This window comes from Sabethes cyaneus, chromosome 1 (assembly GCF_943734655.1).
Source record: "Sabethes cyaneus chromosome 1, idSabCyanKW18_F2, whole genome shotgun sequence".
NCBI classification, from domain to species: domain Eukaryota; kingdom Metazoa; phylum Arthropoda; class Insecta; order Diptera; family Culicidae; genus Sabethes; species Sabethes cyaneus.
The window spans coordinates 151,834,763-151,852,169 of NC_071353.1; the positions used below are offsets into that span (position 1 = coordinate 151,834,763).

At 40.6% G+C, this 17,407-nt stretch overlaps 2 protein-coding genes across 3 annotated transcripts; one reads left to right on the forward strand and one right to left on the reverse strand.

Annotated features, from left to right (window-relative positions):
* The first annotated feature begins 9,165 nt into the window (after positions 1–9,165).
* LOC128733214 (40S ribosomal protein S14) lies at positions 9,166–10,308 on the forward strand. 2 transcript variants are annotated; one of them, XM_053826911.1, is made up of 3 exons: positions 9,166–9,238; positions 9,496–9,740; positions 9,979–10,308. In XM_053826911.1, exons 2-3 carry the CDS (start codon positions 9,504–9,506, stop codon positions 10,195–10,197), a joined length of 456 nt encoding a protein of 151 aa, XP_053682886.1. In that variant the 5' UTR covers positions 9,166–9,238; positions 9,496–9,503; the 3' UTR covers positions 10,198–10,308. The 2 variants fall into 2 exon arrangements, with proteins under 2 accessions (XP_053682886.1, XP_053682887.1); XM_053826912.1 differs by lacking the exon at positions 9,166–9,238 and adding an exon at positions 9,254–9,342.
* A 9-nt stretch (positions 10,309–10,317) lies between these two features.
* On the reverse strand, positions 10,318–12,131 carry LOC128733213 (dynactin subunit 4). Its single transcript, XM_053826910.1, has 3 exons — positions 11,969–12,131; positions 10,699–11,906; positions 10,318–10,638 (listed from the first exon to the last, which is right to left on the reverse strand). The coding sequence occupies exons 1-3, from the start codon at positions 12,095–12,097 to the stop codon at positions 10,404–10,406; spliced, it is 1,572 nt and encodes a 523-aa protein (XP_053682885.1). The 5' UTR covers positions 12,098–12,131; the 3' UTR covers positions 10,318–10,403.
* Between the last annotated feature and the right edge of the window lie 5,276 nt (positions 12,132–17,407).

Below are 17,407 nucleotides of genomic sequence, written 5' to 3' on the forward strand. Positions count from 1 at the left end.
CACTAGAGGAAAATCATTTATTGAAATGCAAGCTATAGAGAGTTTCAAAAGTTTAAAAAGAAAATGATTCCCCAAATAACAATTTCAGGCTTTTATAGCTGATTTTATTCAACCTGTGGCTGAACAATAGTTGCTATCTGAGAGAGAGTCGCGGAGACGGTCTTCTTTTTCTTATGCTTTGGCTGTTCTTCTTCTTCCTATTACGTTTGCTTTCATTTTCGGGCAAATAAATGAAACTTGTGCGTGAACATCTCATTGGACGTGTGAAGTGTGCATTTTATAATAACATATTTTGGTGTTAATTGTCACACGGGCATTTCAGTTTTTGCAAAAATGTTAATTTACAATTGAGACAAACAAGACTAATTCAATTCCGAATGTGTTTTTCACAAAAACACCGGCAGAAAACTTATGAGAATTAACAATACTTTTCCATTTTGGGACAACGATAACGACTGGCTGCATTTGACAGATCGTACTGGCTGCATTTGACGTTAGAATTTTTCCTCTTCGCGAATCTCTCTCAGGTTGCTATGGTTTAGGTTTAGAAATAAAAACCTTTTTTCTGCTCTTAAACATCTAAATCTGGTGATTTCACCCCATCGGCAGGCAACCATGTTTTCGCCGCCAACATCTCGTGTGTGTGAAAACGAGATAGCATGTCAGCTTTGCGTTTAACTCAACTGCCAGCAGTCTGATTTGGGCCCGCTGTCAAATTTTGAGCCCAGGACATGCTGTCGCTGACGTTCACTGCAGCTCAATATAGAGATGTCGATGGGCTGGGTGATTCTATCAAGCTTCAAGCTTGCTAATAGCTGCTTTCGAAGCTGCAATAAAGCTTAATAGGGGTTTTTACGCGTTTTTAAATAACCAATTTGGGCAACGCTGTCAATTCTATTTTTAGAACGAGAAATAGTTTTGCAATGATGCTTTTCCAGTCGCTTAATCAACATCTCTTCAACCATTATGCAGTCAAAGAAATCTATTTTTAAATATTGTGCTTTGCAGCTGTACCTGGATTAATCCAGATTATTTTCTCTAATGCCAATGTATATGACAAAACAAAACAGCAACATTGCAGTTGTCAGTCTTTCCCTTTCTCTTTCACAGCATTCGCATTGTCGCATTTTTTGTGCCAGTCGCACTTTTAGACTGCGGTGTCCAGTAAGGTGCAAAATGCGGGATATTACCAACAGATTAAAAGGACAGAAATGTTTTGTTACGGACTGTTAACAACCCGATTCGACGAGGACGAGAAGCGTTTTACTTTGCTAACAGACCTCATAGTCCCTAGACAAGTATTGGCGCTGGCATCGCTGGATATTTGCAGGTTATGTTGTTCTGCTATGTCCTGTACTACAAATGTAAAATTTGTTTACATTGAACTTGTGCAGAACAATATTAATCATATACAACGTTGATAGATTGAACACACTTGAAGATTTTTCTTGCAAAAAATGGGGCAGAAATACTGAGTAGTCAGCTGCAGACGTGGGTGCTAATTATTTAAACGGTAAGCGGGTCCAACGATGTCCTTTTACTAGTGCTTGCAAGTATGCTTGCGTATGTTTTCAATTGTCGAGTCGATAACGACTTACACCACAATTTGCAGCATAAAATCAGAGGGGTTGTGTATAAGACCATTGGCGGAACTAGCACTCGTTTCTAGGGGGGGCTATAGCCCCGGAATTTTTTTCGACCGTTAAATTGGTCGGCCAAGTCAATTTTTCTAGGGGAGGCTAAGCCCCCCCTAGTTCCGCCAATGTATAAGACACGACCGCATATTTAGGTGACGCAGGACTACGTAAGTCTCTTTGTAGTGATAGTAGCATGTATTCATGCTTGTAATCATTCGATTCTTCATGTATACATGCTATATGCAACATATATACATGCTACATGCGTTGTATGTAACATTTATCAAAGTAGTAACATTGCATACGTTCAATTCTCAAAAGATAATGTATTTGAAAACAATTTAACAAAATCAAGAACACAAACTATTGCTTTCCTGCTACCTTACTGAAATTAAAGATTGTTTTTATAACCCGTGGTTCCCCACGTTGAAGGGATTTTACCAATTGGGTTGTTTAACGGTATATGGGTTTTAATGGCATATGATGCAGATTGGCATAAAAAATAAGTAAACATAAACCATTTGGTTTTTTTTATTGTACAAACGTCAAAAAAAAAAAAATTTTTTAATGTCTAATATGCCAGGTCAATATATAAGACTACATGCCATCGAAAAACCATTCGCGACACTCACTGCTTGATTCTCTGATAGTTTGTGACAACCTTACATTCAACATCAACTATAGTCCGCTGCGTTTACGAAAGATTTTGACATTTCTTGATGTCACCGTGATGAAATAATGTCCCTGTTAAAATCATCTTACGTGTCTTATGCATGTTTTTCAGCGTAACTCACGAACGTCATTATATAAACGCAAGTGTCTTTTAATCAAAATTTAAAATAATGTTTTTTGTAATATCGAAGCTGTAGACAATTTAAATGCAAAAATAAATTTTGTTATATGTTCCTGGAAGTGTTCTTCGTGCATAAATGTGTCTAAATGAGACATTTCTCATGCACTAAACAACCTAATTCAATCCTAATTTATCAACAGCACATCTTTTCAATACACTTCTAATGAAACGGTAAGCATGCGTATTCACGGGAAACTAGCAGTTATTGACTTTTCGTCGGAAAGCCCAATTTCGGAAGAAGTTTTTCGGCCCAAAAGCGGGATTGTGTTTATTAAAATGTATATACTGCATTCTTCTTGCCATTCTGAACACAGCGAATATATTTTCATAAACCGAATTTTTGTATCAAACAAAAAAACTGCTTTTGAAATTGGCAGAATCGATGATGACTAATTTCACTTTCATACAGAGTCGTATTATAACCGAACACTACAACTGTAGCACATTTTTCCAACACAGATATCAAATTCGCCGAGGTTTAATCGTCTCGTTTAATTCGTGAGATTATCAAATACATTCGGCCCGAAAATGTTTGCACCAGCAGTTTTCTGTGCAGATCAAACAGATCAAATACGCAAAAAAAGTACGCTCGGAAAGTGAGGCTATTCATTTAACAGAAAGCTGAAAGCCATTTTAATTTTTTTAAACACGTTTTAATACAGTCATTATTGCCCTTTGCATTGAAAGTTGGATTTTGAGCACACTTGTTCAGTCACACATTTTGTAAGTGAGAAAAGTTGCCAAAATTTCGTGGTAAAAACCCATGAATCTTGGTTGATTCGTATTGCTGTTGCAGTTGAAAACTGTAATAATCGACTCGCGACATTCGGTTTCATTCTTGTTCTGTGTGTCGCAACTACGTCGCACGTGGTGCGCTGTATAGCGCATCAATGTGCGATCACAGCGCACCACGTGCGACGTAGTTGCGACACACAGAACAAGAATAAAAGCGAATGTCGCGAGTCGATTATTACGGTTTTCAACTGCAACAGCAATATTTGAATTCTAATGCTTACGTAGAGTTGTTATCGACGCTACGAATAATATAAAAATAGTTTCTAAATACATAATTCCGCGCATAATTCATAATTTGAATAAATATGCAGCATATATGAAATAAATGAAAAATTAAATACTATTTGCTTTTCCTACAACTGGTACTGGCGCCACTGCTAAATCAAATGTCAGCTCAGATGGGAGAGTTGTAATGATGGGAAATGCCGATCAAAATCCATAACGATTATTGATAAAGTTTTCTTATCGTTAATAATTAATAACGATAATATGACAGTATAAGCAAAAATACGTAAGAAATAGAACAAAAATGTTAAAATAATAACAAGCCAAGAAGAAGATTTCATTTTAAACCCTCCAATTTTCGATACTTTTCCGTGACGATAGTGTTTGATGGTATTATCGATATAAGATTACTAGCGATATTATCAGTAGCACACTTTTCATCACAGTTTTGATGGTTGCACTTTATAACTGTGTAGTCCAATTGAGTGCGAAGAGCGCAATATTATCAATTCAAAATAATTAGTACAAATTACTGCGGTATGAAAAAATGCAATTTATATACACTGAAGTCACTTTTTACGCGATTTTTTACACGACTATTTTTACGCGGTTTTCGGAATTTTTGCGGTTTTTTCTACGCGGTTTTCGGAATTTACGCGGTTTTTTACGCAGTTTTCGGAATTCACGCGGTTTTCGGAAGTTACGCGGTTTTCGGAATTTACGCGGTTTTGATTTACGCGGGACGTATCCTTCGCGTAAAAAGCGACTTGAGTGTAAATTCAATTTCTACATTTAGTGATGTCCGGTAATCGCTCGATTAATCGATTACAGCATGGAATAATCGAATAATTTGTAATCGAATACTGCCGGCACGAGTAATTCATTAATCGAATAGTTTAAATAAGATAAAAAAATGCGAATAATTCCCATTAATCGTTCATAATCGTACGATTAATCGAATTATTTAACGAAATATTCGAATATTTATAGTCGAATACTACTAGCTAGTGTTCGACATCGGATCGAAAATTGGAGTCCGGGTTCCGGTCCGGTCCGGTTAAAAGGCGGCGCGAACTTTGTTATTCCGACTATAAAGACTAATTATCCGGTCCGATTTGGCTCTGTTCAGGTTCCGGAACCGGAACAGAGCCAAATCGGACCGGAATAAAGTCGAAATAAGAAAATTCGTGCCGATTTTTACCGGACCGGACCGGACCGGAACCCGGACCTCAATTTTCGTTCCGATGTCGAACACTACTACTAGCACGAATACTGAACTAATCGATCAGTGCCTACTCGATCGATTAATCGGTAATCGAATAATTAAAAATTTCGGACATCACTAATATCAATACCAATGTCAGCCGCGTCGCTTTTGCCCAATACCAATATCAGCCGAATTGACCATTTCACGAACCATAACAACATTGCTGATATTGATTTTGCTTCAGAGCTGCCATAAATACAGATATTTGTGCATGCATAAATTTGAGACCACCGTTTTCTCCGGAGTATTTAATTTTCTCGATCTAATCTTTTAAATAACATAAATAGTTTATGGACTACTTTAAAATTCAGGAACATTAGTAGAGCCAGAAATCACAGCAACTGAAATAATTGATGGGTCCCAAACACGGTCTTGCTAGGCAGCCATGTTTTTGGAGTCAACATCTAACCATTTGCGTAAATGAAACAGCCTAACACCGCGATACGTTCTGTTCGTTTCACTCTGCAAAGCCGGCATGCTGGCAGACGGGTAGTATTTTCAAATCTTAGCCAGATTTTTGCAAATAATACCCACGCCGGCAGTAGATGTTGGCTACTGTCAAACACATTGAGTAGGGATAAGGTTGCCAGTCCCTTGGTCCCAAATTTATGCATGCACAAATATCTGTATTGTGGCAGCTCTGTTTTGCTTTCCCGTGGGGCATCTGCGGATTGTCAAAGTACCAGCACAGCACAGGGAAAGCGCAACATCAATATCAGCAAGTCAGCATGTCGCTTTGTCACGTAAAATGCTCTTTACATAAAGGCATTGCTTGGTATATAATAAGTTCGGCACCAATTTTTCAAAAGGTCGTAAGCAGATGCCAGATATATCCAACAAACATTTCTGTTGAATAACAGTTAATCAAGCGCTTATTATCCGGTAATCTATACCCCTACTATTCAAGAAAAATGAATGTTGGGTGCATCATAAATTTGGGACATTATTTTTCCGCAGTATTTCATTTTTGTAGTCTAATTTTTGCTGTAATGTACATAGTTTATGAAGTACTAGTACGTATTATAGAGATTGCTGACATTTACCGCACGCACAGTTCGCCGCGTATACATATACGCGGTTTGTTTGCATCTCCAATTTTTTTTCGCTGCGAAAATTTTTTCACGATGCACACAAACCACTGTATTAGTCGCACATTAGCAATCCTGATACCGTCCGTTATTATGGCAGATGGTGTAAAAAGCTGGATAGCGCATCACTGTGCGATTACAGCGCACTACTTGCGACACACAAAATCAGAATGAAATTGAATGTCACACAGCTATCCACCTATTCGCGTGCGTAATGACGGCTAGTGGATACAACTTTCGGAAAACGTTAGCATGCTTTTGGCAGCTTTATTCACGTTAATATTTCCAGCCTTAATTGTCGTTGTAGAACTTTCAAGCATACCTGAGCGGAGTTCCCAAAAGCGAATAAACATTGTCGAAAAGCGTACCCACTAGCCGCCATTAAGCGCGCGAAAAGGTGGATTACGGGTTTCAACTACAACAGCAATATTAATATTGCTAGTCGAATAGAGTCGGTGCAACGGAGGTTTATCCGTTTTGCCCTCCGTAGGTTACCATGGAACGACCCGTTCCGGCTACCAAGCTACGAACAGCGCTGCAGATTAATCAACTTGGACACCCTGCTAACACGTCGGGACGTAACTAGAGCCGTCTTCGTATCAGATGTTCTGACATCTCGGATTGACTGTCCTTGGATTCCATGAAGACTAGACATCTTAACTCGGTCTCGCTTAACGCGGAACAATTTCTTCTTGCATATACCGCACCGGAGAACTAACTACAGTACTTTCGGTACTATAACCGTTATTAACCGGCTTATAACGGAACTTCAACCGTTTTGTGTCCTATTTCGACTTTGACGTCAGCCGCAACGTATTGAAAACCCGATTTAGAGCTCTTGCTATTAGTTTTTAAGTAGTCAGTAGGATAAAAAAATCTGTTGACTTTTAATTAATAAACAAATGAACAAATATGGCCAACAATAGTTTTTAGGTATCGACCTTTACGCATGTGTAATGGTGGCTAGTGGGTACAATTTTCGGAGAATTAGCATGCCTTTATCAAGTTGATATTTCCAGCCTTAGTTGTTGTTGTAGAACTTTCAAGCATACGTGAGCAAATAAACATTGTCGAAAACTGTACCCATTAGCCGCCATCAAGCGCGCGAAAAGGTGGATATGCATACAATAGAGGTTTTCCGTCAAAAATTTTTTTTTCACTAAATGTTCGGTTTTGACTCTTAGAAATGATACCCATATAAAACTTTCTTTATTAAAGCCTCTAACTACTGTAAAAATGAAAAACTAAAATACGTATATTTCAACCGGTCACTTCTCGGATGTCTTACATGCCTTTTTGTACCAGTGTCCTCTATTTTCACCACTTCGAAACCATTTGTGCCACTCTTTACTCTTGTGGCAAGCAACAAACGAAATGAAAAAGAAGGTAATCATTAGCTTTTCATTCGTTTTATCCTTTTCACTCTACCGCTGATACACATATGTCAAAAACTGTTATGCAATGCTGCCAGAAAATCTGAAAATTTTGATAAACAGTGCAGCCGAAACGAATTTTTTAAAACTCAACATTCGTGATTTGGTGAAAAGAAACTCAACATTCTTGCAATTTGCATTGTTTAAAAAATCGTAGTAAATTCTAGAGTCAACGAAAAAAATATATTTTTGCACCATTGTCACTCGTATTGGGAGTACTTTTGAGAAAAAATAAGAAAAGGAGGGGTATGATCTGACGGAAAACCTCTATTATTGTTCATATTTTCTAGTAAATTATCCATGTTAACAGAAACAGAATGTAGCCTTTCGATCCTGAAATGAACGTTTACCTTCTGACTATTTATTTACTAGATTTACTAGAATAATGATTCACATATTGCGCTCTTCACACTCAATTGGACTGCACACTTATAAAGTGCAACCTTCAAAACTGTGATGAAAAGTGTGCTACTGATAATATCGCTAGTAATCTTATATCGATAATACCATCAAACTTTATCGTCACGGAAGAGTATCGAAAATTGGAGGGTTTAAAGTGAAATCTTCTTCTTGGCTTGTTATTATTTTAACATTTTTGTTCTATTTCTTACGTATTTTTGCTTATACTTTCATATTATCGTTATTAATTATTAACGATAAGAAAATTTTATCAATAATCGTTATAGATTTTGATCGGCATTTCCCATCATTACAACTCTCCCATCTGAGCTGACATTTGATTTAGCAGGGGCGCCAGTACCAGTTGTAGGAAAAGCAAATAGTATTTAATTTTTCATTTATTTCATATATGCTGCATATTTGTTCAAATTATGAATTATGCGCGGAATTATGTATTTAGAAACTATTTTTATATTATTCGTAGCGTTGATAACAACTCTACGTGAGCATTAGAATTGAAATAGGAATCTATTTCAGGAATCAACCAAGATTCATGGGTTTTTACCACGAAATTTTGGCAACTTTTCTCACCTACAAAATGTGTGACTGAACAAGTGTGCTCAAAATCCAACTTTCAATGCAAAGGGCAATATGTAGTATTATATACGTGGTAGTGCCTAATTTTAGAGGGTATTTAAGGTGAAATTAGTCGTCATCGATTCTGCCAATTTTAAAGGCAGTTATTTTTGTTTGAAACAAAAATTCTGTTAATGAAAATATATTCGCTGTGTTCAGATTGGCAAGAAGAAGGCAGTATTTATATTTTTACAACCCGACCCCAGCTATTGGGTCCAAAAACTGCTTCCGAAATTGAGCTCTCCGACGAAAAGTTAATGACTGCTAATTTCCCGTTAAACAAATCATGTTCGAAAAACAGGTCTATAAAGTGATTTCCTCATTATTCATAATCTTTTTAACTTTTTACTATTGATTTAATAATGTCCTGATTTATTCCAGTGTCATTTCCTTTGCAAAACTTCCTTTCTGCACGATTTTTCCTGTACCAAATTCGATTTTGACAGCAGTTCAAATAATAAACATTGTGAGCTTTTTTGATAAGTTTCAAGCAAAGAAACCGGCGAACAGCGCAAAATGTTACGAAAACAAATTTAATTTGATTGGCATATTACACTGTTTTACAAACCGCCAAATTTTATTGGAAAAGCTCGGCGACATTTTGAAAAATAAAATTTGTTCGAATGTTTGGTTGGGTCAGTACACGGGTTTTCAAATTTATTTGATGAAATAGATCAAATATTGGATGATTCAGCAAACAGTGTACTGGTACCTTAAGAATTTTTTTCAGTTACGTGTGAACCGGAAGAGCCTTTTGAAACTGATAGTCACTTTCCGCGCGTTCCTCTGCGGAGCTGTCAAATTTGTGAATTTTGACAGCACAAAAGGCCCATCGGGAAACGTCACTCGGCAAGCAGCCTTTTCTATACTTCCGTTTCTCCAAAGCAAAACAGAGAAATTTTTGGGTAAAGTTGAATTTATGTATTTTAACTAGAAATAACGTTTTAAATTGCTTATTATCCGGTTTAATTGTTAAGTTAGGCCCTTACAACAGTAGAGAAAGTGAAATGTGGGTAGTAAATGTGAAAAAGTGGCCGAATTTCTTTAAATTTAAATCTGCGTTTCACGCATGAACTTGGCCGTCGCTCACTTCCCTAACCTCCATTGAAGCGGTGTATCAAATAAGCTAATAGTTTTTTTTCTGCTTGTGGAATTTCGACAGAATAAACAATGCCGCCACGTAAGAACAAAACCGTCAAGGAAGAGGTGCAGGTTTCGCTCGGACCCCAGGTCCGCGAAGGCGAGGTTGTATTCGGAGTGGCTCACATCTACGCTAGCTTCAACGATACCTTCGTCCATGTTACCGATTTGTCCGGCAAGGAAACCATCTCTCGGGTGACCGGAGGAATGAAGGTGAAGGCCGATCGTGATGAGGCTTCTCCCTACGCTGCTATGTTGGCTGCTCAGGTGAGTTGAGTTGAGATTTGTAGAATTATAATGCACCTGAAATGAACTTTCCATCGATCGGCTTTCGTGTCGTGGTAAAGATTTCAGCGGGTGCGACAGCAAGTGAAACCTTCACCAACAAGTCCGAATCTGTTGGTCACTAAGTTTCGGATTTTCCGTGATTGGAACAAACATGCTCTTATCAATGTGATTTGTTATTTGAACTAATGAATTTCGTTTTTCTTCAATTCCTTCACAGGATGTCGCCGAAAAATGCAAATCTCTGGGTATCACTGCGCTGCACATCAAACTGCGTGCTACCGGTGGAAACCGCACCAAGACCCCGGGACCCGGTGCTCAGTCGGCACTGCGTGCCCTGGCCCGTTCGTCGATGAAGATTGGTCGCATTGAGGACGTTACGCCGATCCCGTCGGATTCCACCCGCCGGAAGGGAGGTCGCCGTGGTCGTCGTCTGTAGAGAGCCGCTGTTTTCGTTTTGTTCGCAAGAATTCCATTGGAAAAGTGTGTTTTCATTGCTTATGCGTATGAAAATCATTGGAAAATAAATATTGAACGATGAAAAAGTCAACAGTTTGTGTTATAAATAATGTTTTTATTAGAATACATTGGGAACGCGAATAAATAAGCGATAATAGCGGATTAACTGTTTTGTGCCGGAGATTATTAGGCAGAAACTGGTTCGGCTTTGATTGGTTTTCCAAGTTTGACGTAGACCCGAGTAGTTAGGGCCTGCTTTTGCGGTCCTCTGGTAGGAGTGTTGCTCTTTTCAACCACCGTGCTGACGTAAGTGTACTGCAGCGAGAATCCAATGCAGACTTCCTCATCCGGCGAACAATCCTCGTTCGGTTGAACCACCAATTTAATTGCAATTTGATTGGCTTTACGCCAAATAATGAATCTGAAATGAAACAAGACTCAATTAACAACTCTAAATTAGTAATTAAATTCGTGTTCTAACCTGGGATCCTCCTGCTGGGATTGAACCACTTCATCGAACTCGGCCGAATCGTCCCGGTGGTTGATAACGAACGACGAATCTGGCAGGCGGAAACTGCCGTTCACCTTTCGCTCGACCATGCGAGGGTCCTCCAGCAGGTTGGCCTGTTTGGCCAAGCTGGAGCTGAGCCCACTGATCACCAGCGACGATGAAGCGCTGTTCTCCGCCGAAAGTTTCAATTCTTCGATCATCAGAATTTCCTCCGTTTCGGTTGGCAATTCCATTATGGTGATTGTCATGTCATTAATCGTCGGATTGATCATTTTCAACAGCAAAGTTGATTCCTGGCCTACTGTGAGTGGATCACATTTGACAAAACGTACCTCCGGTACGTGATAGGCTGCAAACATAGCAATACGATACTTAATCGAGCTTGGATTATACTCCGACTTAATAACGTTATGATCACACTGGCGACAGCGTAAAGACCGCTTGATCGACAGCAGCTTATGCTGCGGATACAGTTTATTAACGGTAAACGGCTGTTTTGCCGCTTGAGCCAATCTCTGCTGCAGAGTCGTAATATTTTTCAAACTAATTTCCTTAGTAAAGATTTCCGGTGGAAGTTCATCCACCGCTTCGGTGGCTGCCGAACGATTGATGGGCGACGGAGTCGCCTTAATCTGTGCCTTACTATCGGACCACCCCATCTGCCGACGAATCATCGACACCGTCAGCCCGGTCCGATCGGTTAGGCTGGGAAATTTGCTTTGCTTCGGTGTTTTGCGGCGCCAAAGTTCTTGCTTTTCCTGCTTCTCGTGCAGCACTACCGACTGGTAGTGCTCGAGCAGGACCGCAAACCGGGTTGCGTTAGCGTACTCCGCTACCGGCCACTGGCCGGTCGCTACTGTTTGGTCGGGAATGCCGACGTCTCGCGAACTCCAGCGGCAGTTCAAACACGCTAAATAGTACATTTTACGGGTGACTTGCTTCGAGCCCGTACCCGTGGAGTCCGGGGTGCCTTCTTTCTTTTGATCGTCTCCGACACTAGTGGCTGGCGAATCCGCCGTCGCGGTCACCGGTGTTGGAACCGCAGCGCTGGAAGCGCGCACCGAAAGTGTATGTTGACAGCTGGGACAATTGAAACACGTATTGCAACGGTTCTTGCGGATCTTGGCTTCCGACGAGGGAATGTTCTCCAAACAATTGGAGCAAAAGTGGGAGTCAACCTGGAGCGTAAGGAAATTCAATGACGTCAGCAATGGGAAAGCTCGGTATCGAAGTTGCTTACCTCATGACAGACACAGAATCCGCAGCGCAGCTTCATGCAGTAACGACAAAAGTAGAGCTTGGTGAGCGGATTAAGTAATCCACACACGCAGGCATACTCCACGGTGTTAGGGAGCATGATGGAAGTCATTTTTCGATAGCCACAGCAATTTTTTCAAGCAGAGAAAAAACGCGAAAAACAGTTTCGGGTGGATGTTGTTTTTGTTGCTACTTTCTTTTCTTTTGCAAACAGTGACAGTCTTCAAAAGAGTTGCCAGTCTGCTGATTTCGGGGCACGTATAACAGTTTAAAATATTGCATGGGCAATGGCAGCCCTTTGACATCCCTCTTCCACGAGAACATCCTTGTCACGAACGGCAGTCCCATTTGTCGTGAAACCGTTCGACCCAAGCTCGCGGGATCGTCATCGTCATCGTCAACAGGATGGAGCCGGGATGACAGTCGTCTCCATTCAACCCGATCAGGGGCTATTCGTCGCCAATTTCCCGGTCGTCTCAGGAATCGTACATCACTTTCGTCTCTTTCGTCTTGATCAAGACGCACTGTCGTCCGGCATCCTTACGACGTGTCCGGCCCACCGTAGCCTACGGACTTTCGCCAGGCGGTGCCGGTAGCTCATGATTCATACGCCTCCGCCACTCTGCACTTTCAGTTCGTATTGCTGATTGCAAAAAAAAATTACATTGCGGTCGAGTAAACTGCCCCTGTATTGTGCTTCCCGAGAAAATATTTCGTTTTTCAGCTTTATTTAGTTGTGCGCAAAGGTAAATCATGTATTATTGACAGTGTAAGCACGTGTAAGTTTTCTATGTTTATGCTCTTATTCTTTGCTTAGATAACATTTGTTTTAATCTATTACGTACAGACTTACAAACAACACAGTTACAATGTCTTACGTTAACCGAAAATGATAAAATTTAAATGCTGATTGCGTTTGTAAAAAATTTATCCATGTTTGAACGGGCAAACACGAATCAAGCTACCCTAGCATTCAGCTGATGAGCGAGAGAGAAATATTGTTGCTTTTCTCGTCACTCTTGCGTTGACAGTTTCTTACGAGATTTCGTGTGAGTGTAAAAGAGATACTTTGACTGCGAGCAACCAGATCAGAGCTGCGCGCAACTGTTAGGCGCACAACTAAACCAACGAAAGAAAAATTTTAGATAATAATCGCAATACAATAGGACACCATACGAACCGTTGCTTTTCAAGAGATGACGCTTTTCTAGTGGTAGTAAAATCAAAATTTCTCATTTATGTCCCTACCTAAAAAAACAATCACTAATCATATTTTATTTTTGGTACTGTTACTCTGTTATACTTAATTTTCATGACTTCTGCCTACTTACTTTACTTTAGTGGCAACGGTTCGTTACCGATACTGCGCCGAACGAATTATGGTCCTCTAGTACCGTCCGTCCTGGGCTGCCGTTCTCCAAACCCGGCGAACACCAGCTGAACGTGCGTCGTCTTCGACAGCACACAGTCACCGGGTGCGGGGTCTGCCTCGGAGTCTACGGCCTCTTCCTGGTTCTCTGCTGAAAATAGTTTTGGCTATTCTTTCGTCGGATATTCTGGCCACGTGTCCAGTCCACCGCAGCCTACCACATTGCACTACCTTCACTATATCAGCATATTTGTATACTTGGTACAGCTCGTGATTCAAGCGTCTGCGCTACAGGGGCCATTCAGATACCACGTGGACACAAAAATACAAATTTTTAACACTCCCTCCCGCTCCGTGGACAAGCGTATGGACATCGACTCAACCCCCACCCAAAATTGTTTGTCCACGTAGTTTTGACGTAGGACTACGTCTTACGGCAAGTTTTGAGATAGGGTGTCATTTCAAAAAATTGAAAAATGCGAGCGTCACAAAAAATGATAGGTTTTGAGCGCAAATAGCTCAGCGGTTTTCCGATCGATTTTCAGTATTCTTACACCAATCGATCGAAAAATCTTCTAAGAATTGATCCAAATGAAGAAAAGTATGGATTCTTGATGTTGAAGTATTGAAAAATTGAAAATAATGAACCTATGGTTTACCCGAATTCTCGCTTCGTGATTGGTTGGAAGATTCTTTACGATGATCTAAACCAATACCAATTTGAAATCTGTGCTTGGGAAGTAAGCCAAAACAAGTGACAAAGTTTCTTCATTTCAACAAGATTTCTTAACACCGCGGTTCAACCTAGACCATTTTGATGTCCTTGCTTGAGAAGTACGCCAGAGAGAGAGAGAGAGAGAGTGGCAAAGCCTCCTCGTGCCACCAGATTTCTTACGAACGCGATTAAACCTAGTCCAATTTGATGTCTGTGTTAGGGAAGTATGCCAGAAAAAATGACAAGGTCGTTGTCCCAAAAGATCGCAACTTCTTTACTGCGAGACGATTAAACCTCGGCGAATTTGATATCTGTGTTGGACAAATGTGCTACAGCTGTAGTGTTCGGTTATAATACGACTCTGTATGAATACGCATGCTTACCGTTTCATTAGAAGTGTAGTGAAAAGATGTGCTGTTGATAAAATAGGATTGAATTGGTAAAATCCCTTCAATGTGGGAAGCCATGGATAATAAAAACAATCTTTAATTTCAGTAAGGTAGCAGGAAAGGAATACTTTGTGTTCTTGATTTTGTTAAATTGTTTTCAAATGCACAATCTTTTGAGAATTGAACGTATGCAATGTTACTACTGTGATAAATGTTACATACAATGCATGTAGCATGTATATATGTTGCATATAGCATGTATACATGAAGAATCGAATGATTACAAGCATGAATACATGCTACTATCCCTACAAAGAGACTTACGTAGTCCTGCGTCATCTATATATGCGGTCGTGTCTTGTACACAATCCCTCTGATTTTTTTCATATGTGAAATTCTATGCTCAATTTTGTTTTTAATTTGCGTTATTCTTTAAAATTTAAAAAAATTAAGAAAAAAGCTTACGTAAAAGCAAGTTAAACTAGGCATGTTATCTAGATCTAGTTCTTCTATCCATGTTAATCTTATCCACTGCAAATAAATGATGGACTACAGGAAGGCCTGTTCCTGCTTGATCTTCGCTTAAAGATTCATTTGCTTCAACCCCTGTCAAACCAGAGTACCTTAGCTCGGTCGCTGACTTTAACACATCACAAGACCTCTCCGTTGTGGTTCAACAAATTTTAAGAAGACGAGTTATTTTTCAAATACATTGTCAATGGATTTTCTTTTTCGTAGCGAGCTGCATTTGATTGTAAGGCAAAATACAATACACCCCAAGAAACATTTTTGTTGTATTGCAGCTTATCAATCGCTTGTTCCATTGGTTTTAGCTATACAATAGTTGAATAAGCTACTCTCAAACAAAAATTTTTGTTGCGACGTCGTGACCTAATTTTAATTAATTCAAAAGTCACAGTTTCTATACCCTCTCTCCAGCTTCCGTGAACAAGCGTGGACATTCACGTACCCCTCACCCCCCGATAAGCTGTCCACGTGATATATGGATGGCACCACGCTCCATTTTCCATTTTGCCACCAAGTATAGATCGCAGAATTTTACGCTCAAAAACCCCAAGCACTCACCGATCAGCTTCCTTTAGCGTCCATGATTCGTGTCCGTAAAGGGCCACCGGGAGGATTAGTGTTCTGTAGAGCGCCAGTTTTGTGCGAATTTGCAAACTACGGGACTTCAGTTTGCTACGAAATCCGTAGAAAGCCCGATTCGCGGCTGCAACTCGTCGTTTCACTTCGCGGCTTACATCGTTGTCACATGTCACGAGTGTACCAAGGTATATAAAGTCTTCCACTACTTCATATCGTTCCCCATCTAACTCCACCTCGGCACCAATACCACATGGGCTAGCACGTTCCCTACCAGCAACCATGTACTTCTCGTCGCTTCGCTTTTAAAAGGCCTGAAGGCCTCTTCCACTGCTCTACGGTTGATTCCGATGATATCGACGTCATCCGCAAAATCAACAAGCATGTGAGATTTCGTGATGATGTTCTATTCCTTTCAAAGTTTGCCCTTCGTAAGGCGCCTTCCAAGGCAATGTTGAATAGGAGGTTAGAGAGTGCATCATCGCCTTGCTTCAGTCCATTCAACGTCACGAAAGCAGTGGAGGTCTCACCCGCTGTTCTAACGCATGATTTGGATCCGTCCAGCGTCGCACGAATCAGCGTAACTAGTTTCGTCGGAAAACCATGTTCTAGCATTATCTGCCACAGCTCATTTCGTTTAACTGAAACGTACGCCGCTTTAAAGTCCACAAACAGATGGTGTGTCTGCAAGTTGTACTCCCGGAATTTGTCTAGCAACTGACGTAGGGTAAACATCTGATCCGTCGTGGAGTGACCCTCACGAAAACTAGCTTGGTACTCGCCGACGAAGGACTTCGCTAACGGTTGCAGTCCGCAGAACAGGATACGGGAAAGCACCTTGTAGGCAGAATTGAGCAAAGTAATTTCTCGATAGTTTTTACACTCCAGTCGATGTCTCTTTTTGAAAACTGGGCAAATGAGGCCATCCAACCACTCCTCTGGCATTTGTTCTTCCCCCCAGATCCTGACAGTGATCGGGTGGATTGCTTCGTTCAGCCGCTCGTTCCCCGCTTTTAGAAGTTCAGCCGGGATACCGTTCTTCCCAGCAGCCTTACCGTTTTCCTCCACAGTCCATTTATATTTTCTCCTTCTACCTGCTGTTCTGCGATTCGTTGGTCAAGCTTCCTGGCGTATTCCACTGCTACGCCGTCAGCCGTTAACCGCTGGATGTTGCAACGCAGCGTCCTCTCAGTGCGAGCTGTCGCCGTGTTCGAAGCCTTGCGCGAATTTTACTCATTATACGAGATAGTGGTCAGAGTCGATATTTGGTCCCCGAAAAGACCGTACACACTTAAACGATTCGGTAAAACTTACCGAAATCTAAACAGCCGATTGTTCGGTTAATATTTTGGTGGTGCTTATCGACCAGGCGTATGAAACTGCATGGTAAAGAAGCAGCTAACATCTTTTTACGCTTCCTACACGTCCGACACAAAAAGAAAAAAGCAAAATATTAATTTTGTTCGAGCGCTTACCAATACACATTTATCCAAGGCTGAAGTTAGAGCGGTCTACTCACAAATACATTTCATCCGAGGCGAAGTTTGTTATGGGCTAGATTAGAGTGACTGTATACAGAGTGGCGACAATGTCAAAATTGGAATGATAATTATCTGTCAGTGTCATTCCAATCGAGCAGACGACCTATCCAACGCGTATGCAGGAAAGAGAAAGAAAAACCTTGGAAAAACCGCATTGCATACATTTGGGATGACTTGTCGCCACTCTGTATATAGTCACTCTAGGCTAGATGAGATGTTGGCTACACGAAAAATGTATGGGAATGACATTTGTGACAGTGGGGTGATATCGATGTTTACGGATTATTAGTAAAAATTTTACCGA

Bases quoted from the DNA above. Each gene is read 5' to 3' on its own strand.
- LOC128733214 (XM_053826911.1), top strand. From the start codon at position 9,504: ATGCCGCCACGTAAGAACAAAACCGTCAAGGAAGAGGTGCAGGTTTCG. The intron at 9,741-9,978 runs GTGAGTTGAGTT...ATTCCTTCACAG, and splicing joins CTGCTATGTTGGCTGCTCAG to GATGTCGCCGAAAAATGCAA.
- LOC128733213 (XM_053826910.1), bottom strand. From the start codon at position 12,097: ATGACTTCCATCATGCTCCCTAACACCGTGGAGTATGCCTGCGTGTGT. The intron at 11,907-11,968 runs GTAAGCAACTTC...CTTACGCTCCAG, and splicing joins GATTCTGTGTCTGTCATGAG to GTTGACTCCCACTTTTGCTC. The intron at 10,639-10,698 runs GTTAGAACACGA...GTTTCATTTCAG, and splicing joins TCCCAGCAGGAGGATCCCAG to ATTCATTATTTGGCGTAAAG.